Source organism: Tubulanus polymorphus, chromosome 2 (genome assembly GCF_964204645.1).
Source record: "Tubulanus polymorphus chromosome 2, tnTubPoly1.2, whole genome shotgun sequence".
In the NCBI taxonomy this organism is placed as follows: Eukaryota; Metazoa; Nemertea; class Palaeonemertea; order Tubulaniformes; family Tubulanidae; genus Tubulanus; species Tubulanus polymorphus.
The window spans coordinates 8,815,325-8,832,981 of record NC_134026.1 but is presented as its reverse complement, the minus strand read 5'-3'; the positions used below and the strand labels follow the sequence as shown (position 1 = coordinate 8,832,981).

General features: G+C 38.4%; 2 protein-coding genes across 3 annotated transcripts; one reads left to right on the top strand and one right to left on the bottom strand.

Annotated features, from left to right (window-relative positions):
* Nucleotides 1-62: 62 nt before the first annotated feature.
* On the top strand, nt 63-8,772 carry LOC141898798 (E3 ubiquitin-protein ligase RMND5A-like). 2 transcript variants are annotated; one of them, XM_074784901.1, is made up of 10 exons: nt 63-164; nt 2,499-2,676; nt 3,204-3,349; nt 4,256-4,393; nt 4,733-4,833; nt 5,289-5,455; nt 6,165-6,330; nt 6,647-6,749; nt 7,119-7,273; nt 8,065-8,772. In XM_074784901.1, exons 2-10 carry the CDS (start codon nt 2,541-2,543, stop codon nt 8,126-8,128), a joined length of 1,176 nt encoding a protein of 391 aa, XP_074641002.1. In that variant the 5' UTR covers nt 63-164; nt 2,499-2,540; the 3' UTR covers nt 8,129-8,772. The 2 variants fall into 2 exon arrangements, with proteins under 2 accessions (XP_074641002.1, XP_074641003.1); XM_074784902.1 differs by having other exon boundaries at nt 84-164; nt 2,508-2,676.
* A 946-nt stretch (nt 8,773-9,718) lies between these two features.
* Nucleotides 9,719-17,657, bottom strand: LOC141900528 (uroporphyrinogen-III synthase-like). The gene is made up of 8 exons (XM_074787462.1): nt 17,462-17,657; nt 16,622-16,744; nt 15,818-15,983; nt 15,651-15,728; nt 15,480-15,554; nt 14,458-14,630; nt 14,072-14,164; nt 9,719-13,177 (listed from the first exon to the last, which is right to left on the bottom strand). The coding sequence occupies exons 1-8, from the start codon at nt 17,492-17,494 to the stop codon at nt 13,037-13,039; spliced, it is 882 nt and encodes a 293-aa protein (XP_074643563.1). The 5' UTR covers nt 17,495-17,657; the 3' UTR covers nt 9,719-13,036.

Here is a 17,657-nt window from a genome sequence, read left to right as displayed (position 1 = left end):
ATTCAATTTTCTGAAAAATATAATGCCGCCGTTAAGTCCGCTTTTTATGCCGGAGTTTCAACCTATCCATATTTTGTAAACACGGAAGACATGGACGTCAACAAAAAAATATTTATTGCTGATTAATCTTCGAATACCCGCTCCCTGTGTGCCTTCAATATCAGGTAAAGGTTTTGCGCTTTCTTGTGCATTTTTTTGTGTAGAATTGACGAAAGTACGAAAAGTCAGATTGAACCCAACAATTTTTGGCCACCTTTTTTGGGTCTTTTTCCCGAAACCCAAATTTATCTAATACTCGCCTTGTAAACAACCACTTTTGATGACTAAACCGTCTACACTGACCGTATGACGTTTTGCATTTATTCATTATGTTTAGGATAAAACTGATTTTAGTACGAATAGATTAATAAAAAGTCTTTGATAAGGCACTTCCAAATAAACCGTACATCAGGGGCCCTAGTTAGTTACCTAAGCGTTGGTGGTAAGCTTTTTACAATCGGATGGGCTTATACCAACCAATATGTGGTTTGTGAAAATATCCGATCGTGAAACTAAACCACAGTCAGGTTACTGACTACAGGGGCCCAGTTCCAAAGTTGTGAGTTAAGAGTTAAAATCTAATATGTCAAAGTCGACACTTGGTGAAGCGCACAGCCACGGACATATTTTTTCCCTCTCCCATTGACAGTGAAATACAACATTTTCATAACGTTCTTACAGAGAGAGAATAATGGAACTTGAGACAATCAAGATACCGACACACATTTAATTTTCAATGTTTCGATATGATGCTCAAGTTTTAACTCTCCTGCGGGTCAGATTCATTCTCCCGGTAAACACGTGTCTACAATCGCCTCTAAACAGTTGAAGAATTCGGCGGGTTGTTGATTCAAAAAATGATAAAAAGTAATGTCAACATCAGATAGAACTTGTCTCGAGTCAAATTTAACTTAGAACTGTGGAACTGGATCCCTGAGGTTTTTAACGATAGTTTTCAAAATTGGATTAATGAAACCGGATCTCTGATCGGTTTAAAGTCAGATCGAGAAAATTTCGTTCCTAGCCTCAGTGTCTGGTAACATCAGACACTTAAGGCTGGCTTATGTCGCATGCAACGCGACGCCTACCGAGATCCTCCCAGTTGCTTCCCTGCTTATGTCGGTAACGATTACTGGCAACTGCAACGGCTCAGATGGCCACGTGATAAGCATTTTGAGAATAAATTTGATTTATTTTGAATTATTTGGAAATATATTTCTATTAGAAAAGCTATTTCTTTAAGATCTTTATCTTTCTGATTCTGTTTCGAGTACAATGTGCTAGCCACATCATATAAAGATGGCCGCTCACACCATAATTCTACCAATTTCGCTTCTAGATCTTCGGTCCAGTCATCTGCCGCGCTGAAGGTTTGGTTTACGTTTCGAAATACTTGAATTTGAAAGTATATGACTAATTACGAATGACGCTAACTAGCGGTCAAAATTTTTATATGCGGTCTCTCATTGGCTGGAACCCCTGCGCTGATCAGTTCCGTCGCGTCGCAGATAAGCTTATGTCGGTTGCGATCGAAATCAACTGTCTGCCTACCGTAGGCCGGAGTAGAACATGGGCAACTAGCCGGATACGGCTTGCGACGAGTCGGTAGGCGTCGGATTGTCGTCGCATGCCGGCTTATGTCGAACCGATAGAGCACAACTGGTGACCTCTCGTAGTCCGCTAGTTGCCGTTAATTGGTGATAAACCCAGTTGCATCAGTAGGCGTCGCGTTGCTTGTCGACATAAGCCAGCCTTTAGGTTCTTGATAGTGAATCTTAGCAGTGATATAATTGAAACTAGTCTGAATACCATAAATGATCTTACAGGTTTCCCCTGCAGGGGATCAATGGCTAGGCCCCTAGGGCATGCTACTAGACTAAATTGGAACTTTGATTGAAAGTGGATATTTGGCCAAAACCAATGGGGAGCTGCCAGCACAAGCTATCCTGCCAGATGGCCTGACAAGTGTTGTTAAAAACCAGTTCATTATCAATCAATTTTGGACGAATTAATACATCATGACAAGATCCACCAAATCTACATTCAATCCATTTTTTTCTACTCATTGATTTGTGCAGTTCTCATTCGGAATCCATCTATTCAAGAGAAAGGTTCAATTGATTTTCACTGAAATGTAAACAAAATTGAACCAGATAGATCCTTGCTAGCTGATAGTGGTTGTAGAAACCTCGATTGCCACAGTAGTGTCGGTAGCTACCCATTGGTGTTATTCTAGTAGGCCTAATGCTATTTTACCAATCCATGATAATAAAAAGTTTTTAAAAAAACTCATTGGAGCTCCTGTGTTACCTTTCACCAAAATCCTAGTATCCGGTGATGTTATCACATAGTGGTTTAGACGTACATAATAATGCATATACGACCTACGCTCCAGGACTGGGTGCAGTGCTAAAATTTCCATCAAAAACCTATTTCTATACTTCTATTAATTATTGCAGCTTTTGTAGGTTTATGAAATATTCGTTAGAAAGATCTCAGGTATGGAGTCTTGTATGGCGGTTCAACGAGAAATCGATAAAGTCACCTCAAAGTTCGATGGCGTTGATCGCCATTCGTCAGTGACGCTCGGCGATTTGATCGAGAATCTCCAAAGCAGACTTCAAGAACTGTCAGAAGGTAAAATTGCTCAAACCTAAGTCAGAGATTTTGCGAGTTGGTTGTGAAATCATTTTCTACGACGTACGTAAGATCGAAACTTAATTCATTCATAAATTCCAGGGTCCCTACGACTCATTGATTCCTTGAAAACTCCTTCCAAACCAAAAATGTTTTTCAAGGTATTTGTATATCCTCCTTGAATTTGAGCAAAATGCCCAAATGTCCTTGAATTTTGAGAACATTTTTAGGCTTTAGGCATAGCTACTAGTCATAAGTTTTACACACAAGATTCCCTCAAATTAACGGTTTACCGAGATAAACAGTACCGATCTAAGAGGAGTCTAGGCCTACTGCAATTGGAATATGAAAGTGATGCAGACACTCCTCAAAGTTTGGAATTTTCCCCTTGAAAAGTCCTTGAATTCTGTACGGACCCTGATTTCTTTTTAGTAACGTTCCTTGCCAGTTTCGAGTAGTGAATATCATGGACGAAACTTATTCATGATCATAACTTAGGCGTTAATTCTTCATGAAATTGTTTTTAGTTCCGAGCGAAGGTGAACTTCAACCGGGGCATATGCTGATGTTAATAGAAAGCGTTCGTCGAATTAAAGATATTACGTCTTGTATCGGTCAGGAACATAAAGATCTACACAGCAGCGTTTCTAAAGTTGGTAAAGCTATTGACCGGGTAAGCGCATTAGATTCAACACGCTCAACCGCCACCTTGATGATATGGTGCAGCACTCAGTTTGCTGCTACGAGTTATCTTTAAGTTGGCAATAGAGCTATTGCATAGTCCTGAATTGATACCAGTGAGTGTGAGGATGAGTTTGTTCACACTGCTGGCCAATTATCATGGCGAGCAGTGTGGGCAAGTGGTTAGAGCATTCGAAGCCAGGTCGTGGGTTCCAACCGCATACATTACCGAAGTGTCCTCGCACAAGACACTTATGTCCTCCTTGCCTCTCTCCACCCAGGAATTAATGGATACCTGGTCTGATGGATGACTCCTGAGCGCCCAGCAGCTGTTCGGATATTACTTCTCTCCAGGCAGAGATGATATAGAGTTATAGGCTGGGGGTAATAATACCAATTTAATGGAAAGCGCTGTTGAACATTGTATCACAATGAACAGGGCGCTATAGAAATTACTAAATAATGACCTTTTTGATTTCAATTGTCAATAACAAAGAGTGAATTTAGAATGATCAGCTACGGCGAACTTCGGTTATCGGAGTTAGTCGACTATTTGCAAACTAAGTGAAACCGAATGTCAGTAAGCGGGAACAATAGTCCAGAAATAGTCGACCACAGGATTGAGCACGGCCGAAACTCTGAAATGCATTATGACCGTATCATAGTGCATTTGGTTGTTAGCCACAACGGCTAGAGTGAAATTGACTAACTTCGAAAACTGAAGTTTGCTTATGAGTTAACTTGCAGGTGTGATGATGGAAGAATCTGAAGAACCAAATATCTCGTAGTTGGCAGCAAACCGTATGGGGTTGAATCCCCAGAACTATCCAAAATTCATTTTGAAAAAAACCACTGCAGTCGAAATATTCTAGATTTATATTTCTAATAATCCTTTCAGAATTTTGTATCTGATTTCGGGGCTGTAGTGTCCGATCCAAATTTCGAATCTCAGGACCGTAAACCGTTACTGAATGCAGTTGTTTGCGAACATTTCCTTCGCCAAGGAATGCTGGATATTGCTGAACAGTTACAAGAGGTAGAGTAATACGGAGCTGATGAACAATTTGGCATAACCCTAATAAGTTCAAGAAATGGTATATCTCGACACAATTTCACTGTTGAGGGTTGAAATTGGTTCATTTTCAAATACTTTCGGTAACTCTTAGAGAGGAATTCTGTTGGTTTATAGAATTCAGTGATTTAAATTATTTGATCTTTCTTATTCCAATAATATGGGTACCTGGTAAATCATTTCCTAAGTCAACTCTCTCAAATTTGTCTCTGTCTTCTTCGATATAAAAATGTTCTTTTAAATATTGTTGTCTGAATCCTGGTTTAGAGTATAATGTAATGTTACTACCTCTATAATTTGTAGGATGCTGGACTTACGCTTGAAGATGTGCAAAAAGAACCTTTTCTCGAATTACATGGAATTTTAGAAGCACTCAAGCTGCAGGAGCTCGGTCCAGCTTTGGAGTACGTGTTCCTAATTTCTTATGTCAAAATCATAAGGTCATACGTGGAGGAATAAGCTAGGGATGGTGTTTTTCCAATACTGATCGAAAGGGAACTGAACTATGAAAAATTAAGAAACTTCCATTCGTACAGAGTTGAGTTCATATGGGAGTTCATATGGGCTAGTGGTTTTGAGGAAGGCCTAGGTCTTATAATTCAGACTAATCTATGATTTTCTTTTTTGCACCTTTGGTCTTTATGACCAAATGGTTAGATATACAGCATCAAGCTATATAACCACTGGCCAAGCAGACCTGTTTGTACAAGACCTTGGTTTAATCCTGTGGTGAATGCGCTCAATTTCGCTGCTATCTCTTAATTGTTAACTTACAAGATATCCAGTCGGATAAGGCTTGGATTGATAATGTACCGGTACAAACAATTTTCTGAATTCTTTTTCTGGTTCAATCATTTAGATGGGCTCATAACAACCGGGAAAAACTACAGTCGCAGAACAGCACTTTGGAATTCAAGCTTCATCGGTTACAGTTCATCAGCCTCATTAGTCAGGGATTTGCAAAACAAAACGAAGCTTTGTGTTATGCCAAGAATTTGGCACCATTCGCTTTATCACATCCGAGAGGTAGTGTATACACCGTACTAATAACATATCTACTGGTTTATGAGAGAGAAATCTTGTTCCTATGAGCTTTGTGTTGATCAGGCACAAGATGGCCATTCCATGACGTCTTTAGTGCCCATAAAGTTTATTTTTGAGACCTGTGGCTTACAAATGGTTTGCCATCTTAAGAATCATTGAAATTTATGACGGGTATGCCTTTAGAAGGAATCTTTAACGTAGGGTTTTTCGATCAGTAATACAGTCGGTGGCCATCTTAGTCTCATCAGTACTCATGAGTATATGTGATGAAGATTTTTGAATGGTTTTTAATAGCAGAATAACGTGGTATTTCCAAATAGTGGTACCTTGGCATATTTTGTGATGAAAATCGATTGCAGAATTGTAGCTCATTTTGTTTTATGGTTTTCATGAGTTTCAAGGTGATTGGTTTCTGTATATAATATTCACCATGGTATTTCCATATATATATTGGTACCTATGCAACATCTATGTATATTTTGTGACCACAATCAATTGCAGAATCATAGCTCATCATAAGATAATGATCATAGATAATGCCACTTTCTCATCATATAATAATCATAGATAATGCCACTTTCTTTCTACCAGTAATCATCTCAAGTTATAACATGCCTGTTAACACTATTTGCCTTTGTTCTGGTATTGTATTGCAATAAGATATGCTGTATTCATTTTGTTTTTGTTACAGAACTTCAAGTGCTCATGGGCAGTTTGTTGTACCTACGTCAAGGAATTGAAAATTCTCCATATTCTCATTTATTGGATCCTATTCTGTGGGCAGAAATCTGTGATGTATTTACCCGTGATGCTTGCTCATTGCTCGGTCTGTCTGTGGAAAGTCCTCTCAGTGTCAGGTAATTTTCTCAACCTATAACAGGAGGATGGTCTGAAGTGAATGAATTTAGTACAAAAGTCAAAGAGATAGGCTGATTCTATACCGAGTCCAAATCCAAATATTTGAATACCCGGTACCCAGTATTGAATAAATGAAACAAAAGATGCCATGTAACAACGGATGACATTTCGTTGTAATTTAGGTTCAAGATGGAAATTTAGAAAGTGTCTATTGAGTTGAAACCTTATTGGTGACTGGCGTAGAACCAAGCTCTTCAGTTTCGGGTTAAATAGTGGTTTTATATTCTAAGAATGCTGTCTAAATGTTTATTTCAGTATTCGAGCAGGTTGTTCAGCGTTACCGCCGCTATTGAATATCAAACAAGTCATGCAGCAAAGGCAGTGTTCCGGCGTTTGGAGCGCTAAAGATGAACTTCCTGTGAGTTATCATACTCGATAATAAATTGCTAATAGAATGAGACTGTACACTAGACTTTGCTCGAGTCTGATATTTTGTTGAATTTGGAATGGTCTACCTGTATACTTAATACCAGGGGTCAATGATATCTGAGTTGAACAGGTTTACGTAACTGAATTGGTCAGATTCAACTTGAGCAAAGTCTTGTGTTCCATTATTGTACCACATGGAACTAGCTAAATGTCTATCAAATTATGTAATTTGTGAATACGAATGATTTATATTAACAGCAGCCAAATTCGGTATACTAAGAAAACACGTCATATTCACTTAAAAAAAGATTGTATTTCCTTTGAAATTTGGAAGTCACTGTATCGTTCTAATTTGTAGGTTGAAATAGATCTAGGCATGGAAAGTCGGTATCATTCCGTATTCGCATGTCCAATTCTAAGGCAGCAGAGTACAGAATCGAATCCACCTGTTCGTCTTGTATGCGGTCATGTCATTTCACGTGATGCCCTCAATAAACTCGCAAATGGCAACAAGTGAGTATCTAAATCAAGTTTATATAACTGAATTATGTTGAATCTATCTCTGATTATCATAAAATTGTGGTATTGCGGTATTATTGTTCCAATTAGCGGGTACTCAACGATCACAATTAATCCCTGTTAGTTTGTTTGCATTGCCAGACAATCATGAACTGTGTCATTCCCGCGTGCCAGATTGCATTTATCTAACTGTAAATAGGAAGAATCAGCTACAAATATAAGCTGCCAACACACACACACACACACACACACACACACACACACACACACACACACACACACACGGACACGATTTGCCCCGGGCCAAATTGGCACGGATCAGGCTCGGGGCCAAATTTGGCCTGTGCCTAATTAGAGAGCACGTTCACACGCAAACCATTCACTCGATACTAAACAATGCTCAAAGTGAAGTGGATCATTTCCGGTTGCAATCCAAACGCAATCATTTGTCTGGTGCTAAAATCTGGCTCGGGCCTGGTCCGACGTTTTTGGTCGGGCCAAACAGGCTCGGGTCCATTTGGCACCCATGTGAACAGTTGTTACAGGCCAAATTTGGCCCGGTCCAAATATGCTCGTGTAATCGCGGCTATATTCGTAGTAGCACTGGTGACAGAACCTGAAATGAGTATATTTGTAGCCGGCAGCGAACGCGTTATAAACTTGAAATTGCTCACTCCAAAGTTGATTATTGTACCTCCTTAGAAAACAGGGTCCGGTCATACCTGGTAAACCTCCTAAATTCCACTGCTGAACGATGTGACGAAAATATTTCCTCTTATTTTCAGGGTGAAGTGTCCGTACTGTCCGATGGAGCAGTCTCCTTCCAGCGCTAGACAAATATATTTCTAGTTCATACTTCTTGAAAAATGTACACTAGGTATCGTGTACGCCGTCTGTAAACATTTCAGGAATTGTAAATATCGGTAACGAAATTTGAATGTACGGTAGAATTTGGCTTCGAATCCCATATATCGTATCATGAACAAATGATCCCATACATATAATGCGTACTATACGTTGGTTCACTGTATTCTCCGTTGGTATCTTAATATCTGAGTTGGGAGTCGCGTAATTCATTTCCCTGCCTTTATTAACCCTTGATGATTAACCTTGATGATTAATTAACCCTTGACTTAATTGATGATTAGTTTTGTACCTCGAAGCACTTAAATAATCCTGTTATACAGTACAGATTTTCGGATCTAATAAGGGTGATCGGAATGGGACATTAATTTAGTGTATCTATGATTTCATGCGATTAGATTGTCTGCCTTTTTGAAAATCTATATCGTTCATTATAGCTTTGTGCCGAAGATTTTTTTTTGCATTTGATGCCATTTTAATGATTACCTTTCAATCAATTGTACATTATTATATCTCTTTTGTCATCCATTATATGATTATAACTGATGTTAAACATATTCTGAACCTGTAAACTATGAATGTATGAACTTGGACGTCATATCCTGTAAATTATGTTCGAACTATATGGATGTTGGATAAATAAATAAACTGATAATATTGTTTGATTAGTTTTGCCTTGTCTTACAAATTCCTGACTTAGTGGTTGGTATGATGGAATTACTATTATTATTGAATAAAATCTCAGTGCTAGTAGGCTCTACACCAGGGGCCAGTTTCATAGACTAGTAGTATTAACTTTAACCCAGGGGCTCTTAACTCAATTCATTTTCAACTGGATTAGCCCCAGGGTTAAAGGTAATACCAAAATCCAGTCCCAGAGGTTTAAAGCATTACTACAAAGGACTCATGGATATAACAATCAAAAAGAACAAAAGATTTCTTAAAGACAAAGAAAATCTAGCATCAAGTGCCATAGATTTGGGTCCAGATAAAGCTGTTCATTCTCGATTTGAAACTTCTGAATCCTATTTTACTGCAGGAATCTGGTTGGATGTATGGTACTCTGGATCCAGTTCCACAGGTATGAGTTGAGCTGAGTTAAGATTAGTACATTTTCAATGAATGAACTCCTTGAGTCAAATAACTCCCCGCAACCAGTTTGTGGGTTTAGAAAATTTGACGCGAGTCATGTACAGTGAACCTCTCACCTCCCTGCTTGGACATTGCCAACTCAAAACACGAAATCATTTTTCTGCCTTACTTACGTTTTTTTCTTATTCTTAACTCGGACTACGTTTAGTTGACTGATTTTGCTGGTCCCAGTTTGTCCGAGTTAGGCGAGGTGTATTATTAAGGACAACTGTCTAAATGTTTGAGGTCAAAATCAATAAAACTGGATGGAGTACATCATTAGAAAATTTAGAATACTGAGGAACTTGCATCAAGTAGGTAATTATATGAAATAAAGGCGTAGCTAGTTGCGATAAGATATACATGTACTGACATATTAATAAAACGAGTTCAGAAAAACAGAATCATGGAACAAAGCTAAAAAATTGAATCAAGTATTTTGTGCTTCTTTTATTAATCTCTCTTAGTACAGAACCTGAGGCCAGACAGAAAAACGACAAGCTTTTTTTTTCAAAGGACAGCCAATGAATTTTTCGGTAACCATTAAACTCAAGCTAGCTGTAATACACATATCTTCATTATCAGTTCAACATTTTAATAAAAAAAACAAAAAAAAAAACAGTCACTCTACGTGCAGTTCACTGTTCTATATACTGCAACCCGTAAAACATTGACATCTAAAGCCTTCTACAAGCAGCTTGACGGTTGGTACACTTAGTTGCCACGCGTTAATTTTTAGCAAAAATATCACATTAACATCAATAAAAAATTATCCACCACGAATATTGTCCAACGCCGTGAAAGTCTAGTCACCACATTTACAAAGAAGCAACTCCTATGGTAGAAAAGGGGCCGTCTCATTTTACACTTCACCATGAAAAAACTACTGATAGTAAAAATATAAAGCGTGGAGACCATTGATTTATTACAAATGCATAAAATTCCGATTTTTTTAACACCCCTGAAAGCAAGCATACATGCATCTAGACTCCTCCCCTTACAGACTTATATTACGCAGCGGATGTAACGCCCTTTACGTACCTATGTAATGAATGAATGAATGGTCCCATGGTATGTACAGTTTTGTACATAGTCGGCTTCTATTCCATTTCATTAAGCGTCATTGTGGTTAACGTACATGTATAAGCAAATAATTTCAACTGTGCGAAAGCTTTGCGATGATTGGCCACAAGAGTACATAAACGGTCGCATTATTCGAGTAAATGAAACCCAATGCATAATGTATACATACTGGTTAAAAAAACATCCATACCCAAAAATGTTTGTACATAAAGTTGTTGTATACTGGTACTATTGACACATACCAGCAAGCTTTAATGATTTTACGAATAAAGTATAGAGGTCATCCGGGGTCCCTACAGATCAATTATTCCTGGACATAATGATTTTAAAGGTAACAGTTTCAGATTTCCAGGATGCGTCTGCATTGCTTTTCTTAATCGGTAGGCAACTGATTTTCTGGGTAAACCGTTAATATGTTGGTTTTGTAAGCCAATTTTTGCTAATACACTAAGCCAATACACTGCTAAATTCGGCTTTTTATTCAGTGCAGTAACCTCTTATTTCGGGTAAAAATAATCCTGGTCCCTGGTATGATTTAGATGTACCGTAGTAAAACTTCTAATAGCCCATTTGTCAAAAGTGAAGTTTTAAATGGATTTCAGGCATTTTACTCAAATGAAAGGAATTTCAGGCACCTTCAAAAAGTATTTTCAGTTTAGAAGGAATTTCTAAGGAATCAAGGAGTTGTAGGGACCTTGTCAGCATAGCATCCATATTGACCATCAAGCACATGAGTGGCTAACTTAAGTGAAAGCCACAGTTGTTGGCCAATATAACATGCCAGTAGATGAACAAACATGATGTTGGTGCACTATCTCTATAACACTGTGTAACAGCAGGTCCAGCTTCATAGGGATAACTAAACAATTCTTCAGCTTCTTAAAAATGAGGATATTGTCCTGAGAATTGAGACACGAACTGGCCCCAGGCACTGGTATTTGACTAGAATACCAAACTTAAGAAAACAGACCTTAAAAACAGCAATAATTCACCTCAAGAAATCTGTCAAACAGGCACCTAAAATCTTTAATTTGGTAGGCCTATACCAAAATAAAAAATATCCATTTTGAGAAAAACTTTGTCTTCACACATGTTATTATGTAGTAATAATGAATGGAGCACCTTAAATTTTAACACAATATTCTTTACATGAACCATACCATACTAAACATATAGTAACAGCAACACCAAAACTACTACCACTAAAGCCAAGCTCTTAGGACCTATCTACTATTTTTGATGCTAATAGGTCTGTAATAAGACTGGTTTATGTTCTTAGCTTTAGCGGTATCAGTACATAAATAGCGTAGTTTTGCACTAGAACAAGAAAACAGCACTAGATGATCTTGGGACCCTATAGGCTGTCCTGATTTACAAACTAGGGGTCCAGGGACACCACGCCCACTCATAAACTGGTCTGAAATGTTCGACAATTTCAATATTCAATGCCCCCGGTGAACATAGAAACCACAAGAATCCAGACTTGAAATGCATATTTGGAACAAAATAGGTCACTATATGGCCATCTTGTTTCCAATCGAGTGTATTATTCCTTGTGATGCTAGGCCCTACGGGAATACATAAACATGCCAAACCCCAAGACAGAGAGAATGCTGATATTGCAACAATGCCCGCTAGTTGGGCTGCAGATGCGGCTTGGATAAAGCAAATATCAAGTCGACCATGCATCAAAGTGTATCGAAAACTTCCCAAGAAAACTAGATTCTGTCTACAGATGGACGGACGGACAAAAAGTGAACGCAATAGTCTGTTGGGATAGTCCCACACTAACCCACGAAATTGATATAAAAATCTTCAGGACTTGGCTAAAGAGGGAAATTACACGAATATTTATTTGTTCACAGATGAACAGATTGAGTTTCTTTAGAACCTTGCCCGAAAATGCCGACACAATAATGTACATGTTCATTTTGTTTTTTCATGAATCTGAACGTAAACATGTCATATTTTTGTTTAACCGACGATAAAACAAACATTATGTCATACATTTAAGTAGTTGTACAAAGAATTATAAATAAACATACATGTGCACATTACATGTACTAAGATTATAGCACAGTTACGTCAATATCGTCGTTACCATATAATACAAATGACTATTGAACCAAAAACACGCTATATGAAGCTTTTAAGCAAGTATAGCAATTTGATGCATCGTCTTCATTTTTCAAAAGGACATGTAACAATGTATTGACTAGAGGTTATATTACATATATGCATATTGACCATCGACAGAAGTATCAGCAGAGATCAGATTTTCAAAGTCAAGATAATGCCATGTGCACACAGCAAAGTCAGGGTTCGTAGCCTCGCTGACCGCACAGCCGAAAAAATCAAAGACTTTCAAAAACCTTACACCAAACGTTCGAAGACTTTTATACGATTTCTAAAGATTTTTTTGGCGCAAAATATTTCACAAGGATGCAGCAATGAAAAAACATCATTTGCATGAGTTGGACCCTCATCTAATTCTTAAAATAGAATCCAAAGAATTTTACTGACCCATAATTTCACTGACCGCTATGAACCCTGATAAGTGTAACTAATTTGCCGAAAACACACATTCGCTTAGTTAATGAAAACTAGTATGTACAGGATGAAGGAAGCTATTCAGCTTGCTATCTGCAAATCAGTAGTAGCCTCTTTATCGAAACAGACCTATGAAACATGTTTATCTTGACTCAGTAGTGACGAAATTGCAGCAGCTACAAATGACGGCGAAGGCTCCGAAGCCTCGATACTGACTGAAAAACCATTTTGCTCTAACGCCTTGGAAGTTGATGGTCCAATTGATATATGCTGAAAAATACAGAAGAGAAAGGCAGTGAAAAGCTGCGCAAGTCTTCATCAAATATTCAACTGCAATGAACCTTGTTTAAGTCATTGCGGTCACTTGGGTACTAAATTGGTACTAAACAATTGAGTTAAATTTAAGACAGGCATAGTTCAATGTGCGATGTGATAGGTTGCAACTGGTACCGGTAGGTAAAAGGACTTGTAGGTCAACAGCAACACGATTGTCAATGACTATGTGTGACTAGGCTCTGTCAGTCGCAAGAGTAGTGTATGTCGGTTGCGATAAGGAGAGAGGGTCGCGTCGTAGAAAGTACAACATGTGTGACTTGATGGCAGTTGCAAGGCAGCTGAGGTCGACAGGTTTTCGTGACGCGATCTTCGCTGGCAGTTGCAGAAAATCATGTCACTGGCAGTCACAAGACTGACCTATCCCCGCCTTAAGTAATATGATTTAAATTAGGTTGACTGCAGTAGTTGACGCTATGTTCAAGCGTTATATAGTATACTGAGCGGGTAGCGGTACGTATTAATTCTTCCTGGGGCAGATCCAGAGGCTAACTTTGAAGGACTTAGTCACATACCAAAAGGGCACTGTTACCGGTATGTCAAAAAGGCAATATTAGGTGTACTCCCGCACAGAGGGCTAATTTTGACAAATTTTCTAGTCCCAAAAGGGCACTTTGATGTCCAAGAAGGCAGTACTCCCGCACTGAAAAGCACCAATTATCTGCTTAAAAAAATCTGATGGACTTTTTTACAAGTCTCATAAGTCCCCCTGGATCTGCCCCTGCCTTCCAGAAAAGATGGCTACTATCTTCATCAATTCTTTATGAAATAAGAATGTTGCTAGCAAGTTGCTTTATAGGACGAATTGCTTTTACACATCTAGGAACGTACCTTAATCTCATCCGGTAAATGATATTTTTCCAAATACGGCTTTGTGTAATTTGCACTAGAAGGACTAAAATATACCAGATATTCCGGAATTCCCTGAAATGATATAGAAACATTTTCGGTCACTCACTCAAGTTTAGTTTTTACATATAAGTTTCTTTTCCAAAAAGGTTAAAAGCAAAGATCAAAATTTCATCTTGCCCGGCAAAAAATAATGGATGAAGATTCATGCAACCTAACACGGATTGGTGTCCATGTATTCAGCGAAGAATATGTTTTGCAGCATTAGCTCTGCTCGTGAATAGTGAGAATCAAAAGATGAAGAATCCTTTTGAGAAGTGATTGATGAGTATTTTCACAAGAAAAAAACTTCAACGACACGAACTTACATCTTGCCTTAACACATAGTCGTCTAATATATGCCCGAGATCAGGATTAGCTATAGTTCTATAAACTGGTAACTTCTCAACCATATGTCTTGCATCGGTCAACTGATTCACTATTGTATCCTTACTCAGATTACCGCAAGGGAATAATACTGGTTTTCCAGGCTCCGGCAAAACTGAAAATAAATTTAGATGAGAAATCAACTAAGGGGTCGAGGGACACCATGCCCACTTGGGAAGTGGTTTGAGATGATTGAAATTGCGATTGAATCTGGTAGCAAAATGTCCATAGGTCGCAATATAAATGGGAATACTATGCAATTTCAGCATTCAACGCCCTCTGGTAAACGTAAGCAGAAGCCAATGACCTTGAAAATCTACACAATAATAGAAATCCTCACCTTTGCCATCTTCACCCGTCAAGGGATTCGAACCCACTACGCTAAAGCTGTTCCCCGAACCCCTTGACCTCACGAGTCGTTGGAGTCGTTACTAGCCGACCAGAATCCGGCCGTACCAATCACAGCGCTTGTAACAAACCGACAGTAGACTTCTGTTGGTTTTCCCGTTAAATGGACCAATCAACGAACGTTTTACTGAACAAGGAAGTATTTCGCAAATCGATATATGACGTCATGCGCAACAGCCCCAGTAATGAAATCACGCTTCGTGAGGCCAGGGGGCTGGTGGAAGTGAGTTCGGGAGTGATACTGGACCCCTGGCAAGCGAGGATGCATCTTTGCAATTGATTGTAATTGAAAAATATGCATCGGTGCCATTTTATCAATACAAATTGAAATATCCAACATTTCAGTGTTCAACTCCCAAATACAATAATACACTGGGTTATCCAAATCCCATGCTAGATGTGTCCTACGACAGTGTTAATAATCATATCGAGACTATGCTAAAACCTGTTGATATGGTTCGTCAAGAACTATATTCGCTTTAACTTTCAATCATAATATGGCTGAAACATTCACCAAAACATGATTAAAATCTATTTTTTGCAATGGTTTGATTACCTTTTAAGATATGGTCTGCCAAATGATCAGCATTTCCAGACTCGCCACCTTGCACATTGAAACCTAGACTTTCGGCTAAAATTCAAAGCAGTAAAAATAATCAATAGAAATTGAAAACGTTTTCCTTATTTAATAAATTCTAGAGTGGTACATGTTTATTCATGAACTAACCAAGTTTTCCAGTAGCTTTACCGACAACAAACACTGGTTTGGTTTTCCACAGATCCACGACGATCTTGATATCAGATGCTGAAACAAGGAATTCGCGAGCAAGGAAATTCAAATATTTGATTCAAAATTTCACAGAGAATCATCACGAATACACACGCTATTCTTACCACTTTGATAGGCCTCCTCAATAGCTCTGACTGCCCGCTGACTGGTGAACACGATAGCTGAAAATTTATCACATTGTTCCAGCAATGATGCATATTTTGGAAGATTTTCATATTCAAATGCCAGCGGAGGAATGCATACTGTGTATAAACCAAGTGCCTCCAGCGCCTGTAAATGAGATATCAAATATCTTAATAAAGATCTATTCAAGCAATCTGGATAAAGATCCCTGATCAAATTTCGGTACATTAAATGGTATTGTATGGTTCAAATTGTCAGGCAAATGCATCTATGAGCATAAATCTTCAGAATTTTCTAGAGGGCCCAGACCAAGCTTTGCACTTTTTAGGTACTCGCTGGTGACAGACAATGCCCACTATTTGAAAAAAATTCAACTAATCTTCTGGTTGTACCAATCCAAAATTACTTGCAATGGCCTAGTTAATATGACGTGAAGGTATTTCATAAGTTCCCCTGGTGGAAGGCAAATAGAGTCTCCTAGCAAAATTGCAATACCTCTTCCAGTTTTTTGTTTGCGTTTGATCAGACTCAAGTTATGTTAAGTTGAGCATAAAGCTTGCATACTTATTTTCAACTCTGTGGCCTGTGCGGGAAATTAGGCTTCTCGGTCCAACTTTCCAAAAAAGTTGCGGTAAATTTTAGGTTTAGTTACTGTTGGTCACTCGATTTCAATGAAGACAACAATTCAAACTAAACCGTTCTAAACATTTAAACTTAGACTGGGCCCTCTACCCTAAACTACATAGATCCACCACAATGAAATATGAATGTAAACAGCAGCTTACCTTCACATAAGGGTCGACTTGTCCATCTCTGGGCTCGGGGGATCGAAACAGTAAAACTGTCTTGTGCTGCAACGGAACTTCAGCGGATTGTCCAGTATCTGGCTGTTGAGGCTTTGCTAGAAACTAACAAAGAATAAAAAATATTGGTGACGAATGAGTACAATCAAAAATACAGTGCACTATAGCGGCATTCTACTAATGCAAGACTGCCAGAACTTATCAATTGTTACCACAATACAGGGTATAGCCCTGGTGCAACAATAGCAACATGTCGCACCAATAATTAAAAACCCCATAATGCAAAAACGTTGTAACAGACATTATTCTGTAGGCCTATAAGGGGAAGGGGCTGGTATCAGATTGTTGGCGAGGATACAGTTGCGCAATGTAGTAGGCCTCATCCAAAAGGGAGATTTTCAACATTGAAAATCCAGTGGTATGCATAGCACTTGAGATTTTCAGCGTAGGCCATATCCAACCAGCGACTCAGCCAGCAAAATGTTTGCTGGGACACTTTTTTTCTGTTAAGTCTGACCATCACGCCTTTGGCCTTTGTTTAGCTGCGCGCTTGTGTTTCTTGCATATTACCCTAAAATGTTACAGAGAACCTTAAATAATTCTCATTGTAGAAATAAAATTTTGCAAATAGCGTTAGAATAATGCCATTTTAGTAAAATATGCACTTCCGTTTGTCGAGTTTATTCTGAATATCCTAACAATAATGGCCCAAAATATGGTGAAACATTAGGGTAGCTTTCTTTTCATTACAGGACAACTACTTATTGAACCGAGTACTTTCATATACATATTTGATAAGACAAATTGCAAGTGCCTACTTACATCAGATTGATTTCCAATATTATTTCGTTTCATTATTCAGTTATTGAAGTTGCCCTTTATGTCATCGTGAAATGTAACTATTCTACTTGATTTTCTGTCGAACAGATTTGTTAATGATGACAAACGTAACGAATTAAAGAATATCTTATGCGATGTTTATTTGAGAAACGCAATTTTTAAAATTTACATGGGCGCG

What these genes read in the sequence shown, in the direction of transcription:
- LOC141898798 (XM_074784901.1), top strand. Translation starts at nt 2,541, where the DNA reads ATGGAGTCTTGTATGGCGGTTCAACGAGAAATCGATAAAGTCACCTCA. An exon ending in TTGGTAAAGCTATTGACCGG is followed by an intron (nt 3,350 to 4,255) that starts GTAAGCGCATTA and finishes TAATCCTTTCAG; the next exon opens with AATTTTGTATCTGATTTCGG. An exon ending in GAGCTCGGTCCAGCTTTGGA is followed by an intron (nt 4,834 to 5,288) that starts GTACGTGTTCCT and finishes TCAATCATTTAG; the next exon opens with ATGGGCTCATAACAACCGGG.
- LOC141900528 (XM_074787462.1), bottom strand. Translation starts at nt 17,494, where the DNA reads ATGAAACGAAATAATATTGGAAATCAATCTGAT. An exon ending in ATATTGGAAATCAATCTGAT is followed by an intron (nt 16,745 to 17,461) that starts GTAAGTAGGCAC and finishes ATTCTTTGTTAG; the next exon opens with TTTCTAGCAAAGCCTCAACA. An exon ending in GGCAGACCATATCTTAAAAG is followed by an intron (nt 14,631 to 15,479) that starts GTAATCAAACCA and finishes ATTTATTTTCAG; the next exon opens with TTTTGCCGGAGCCTGGAAAA.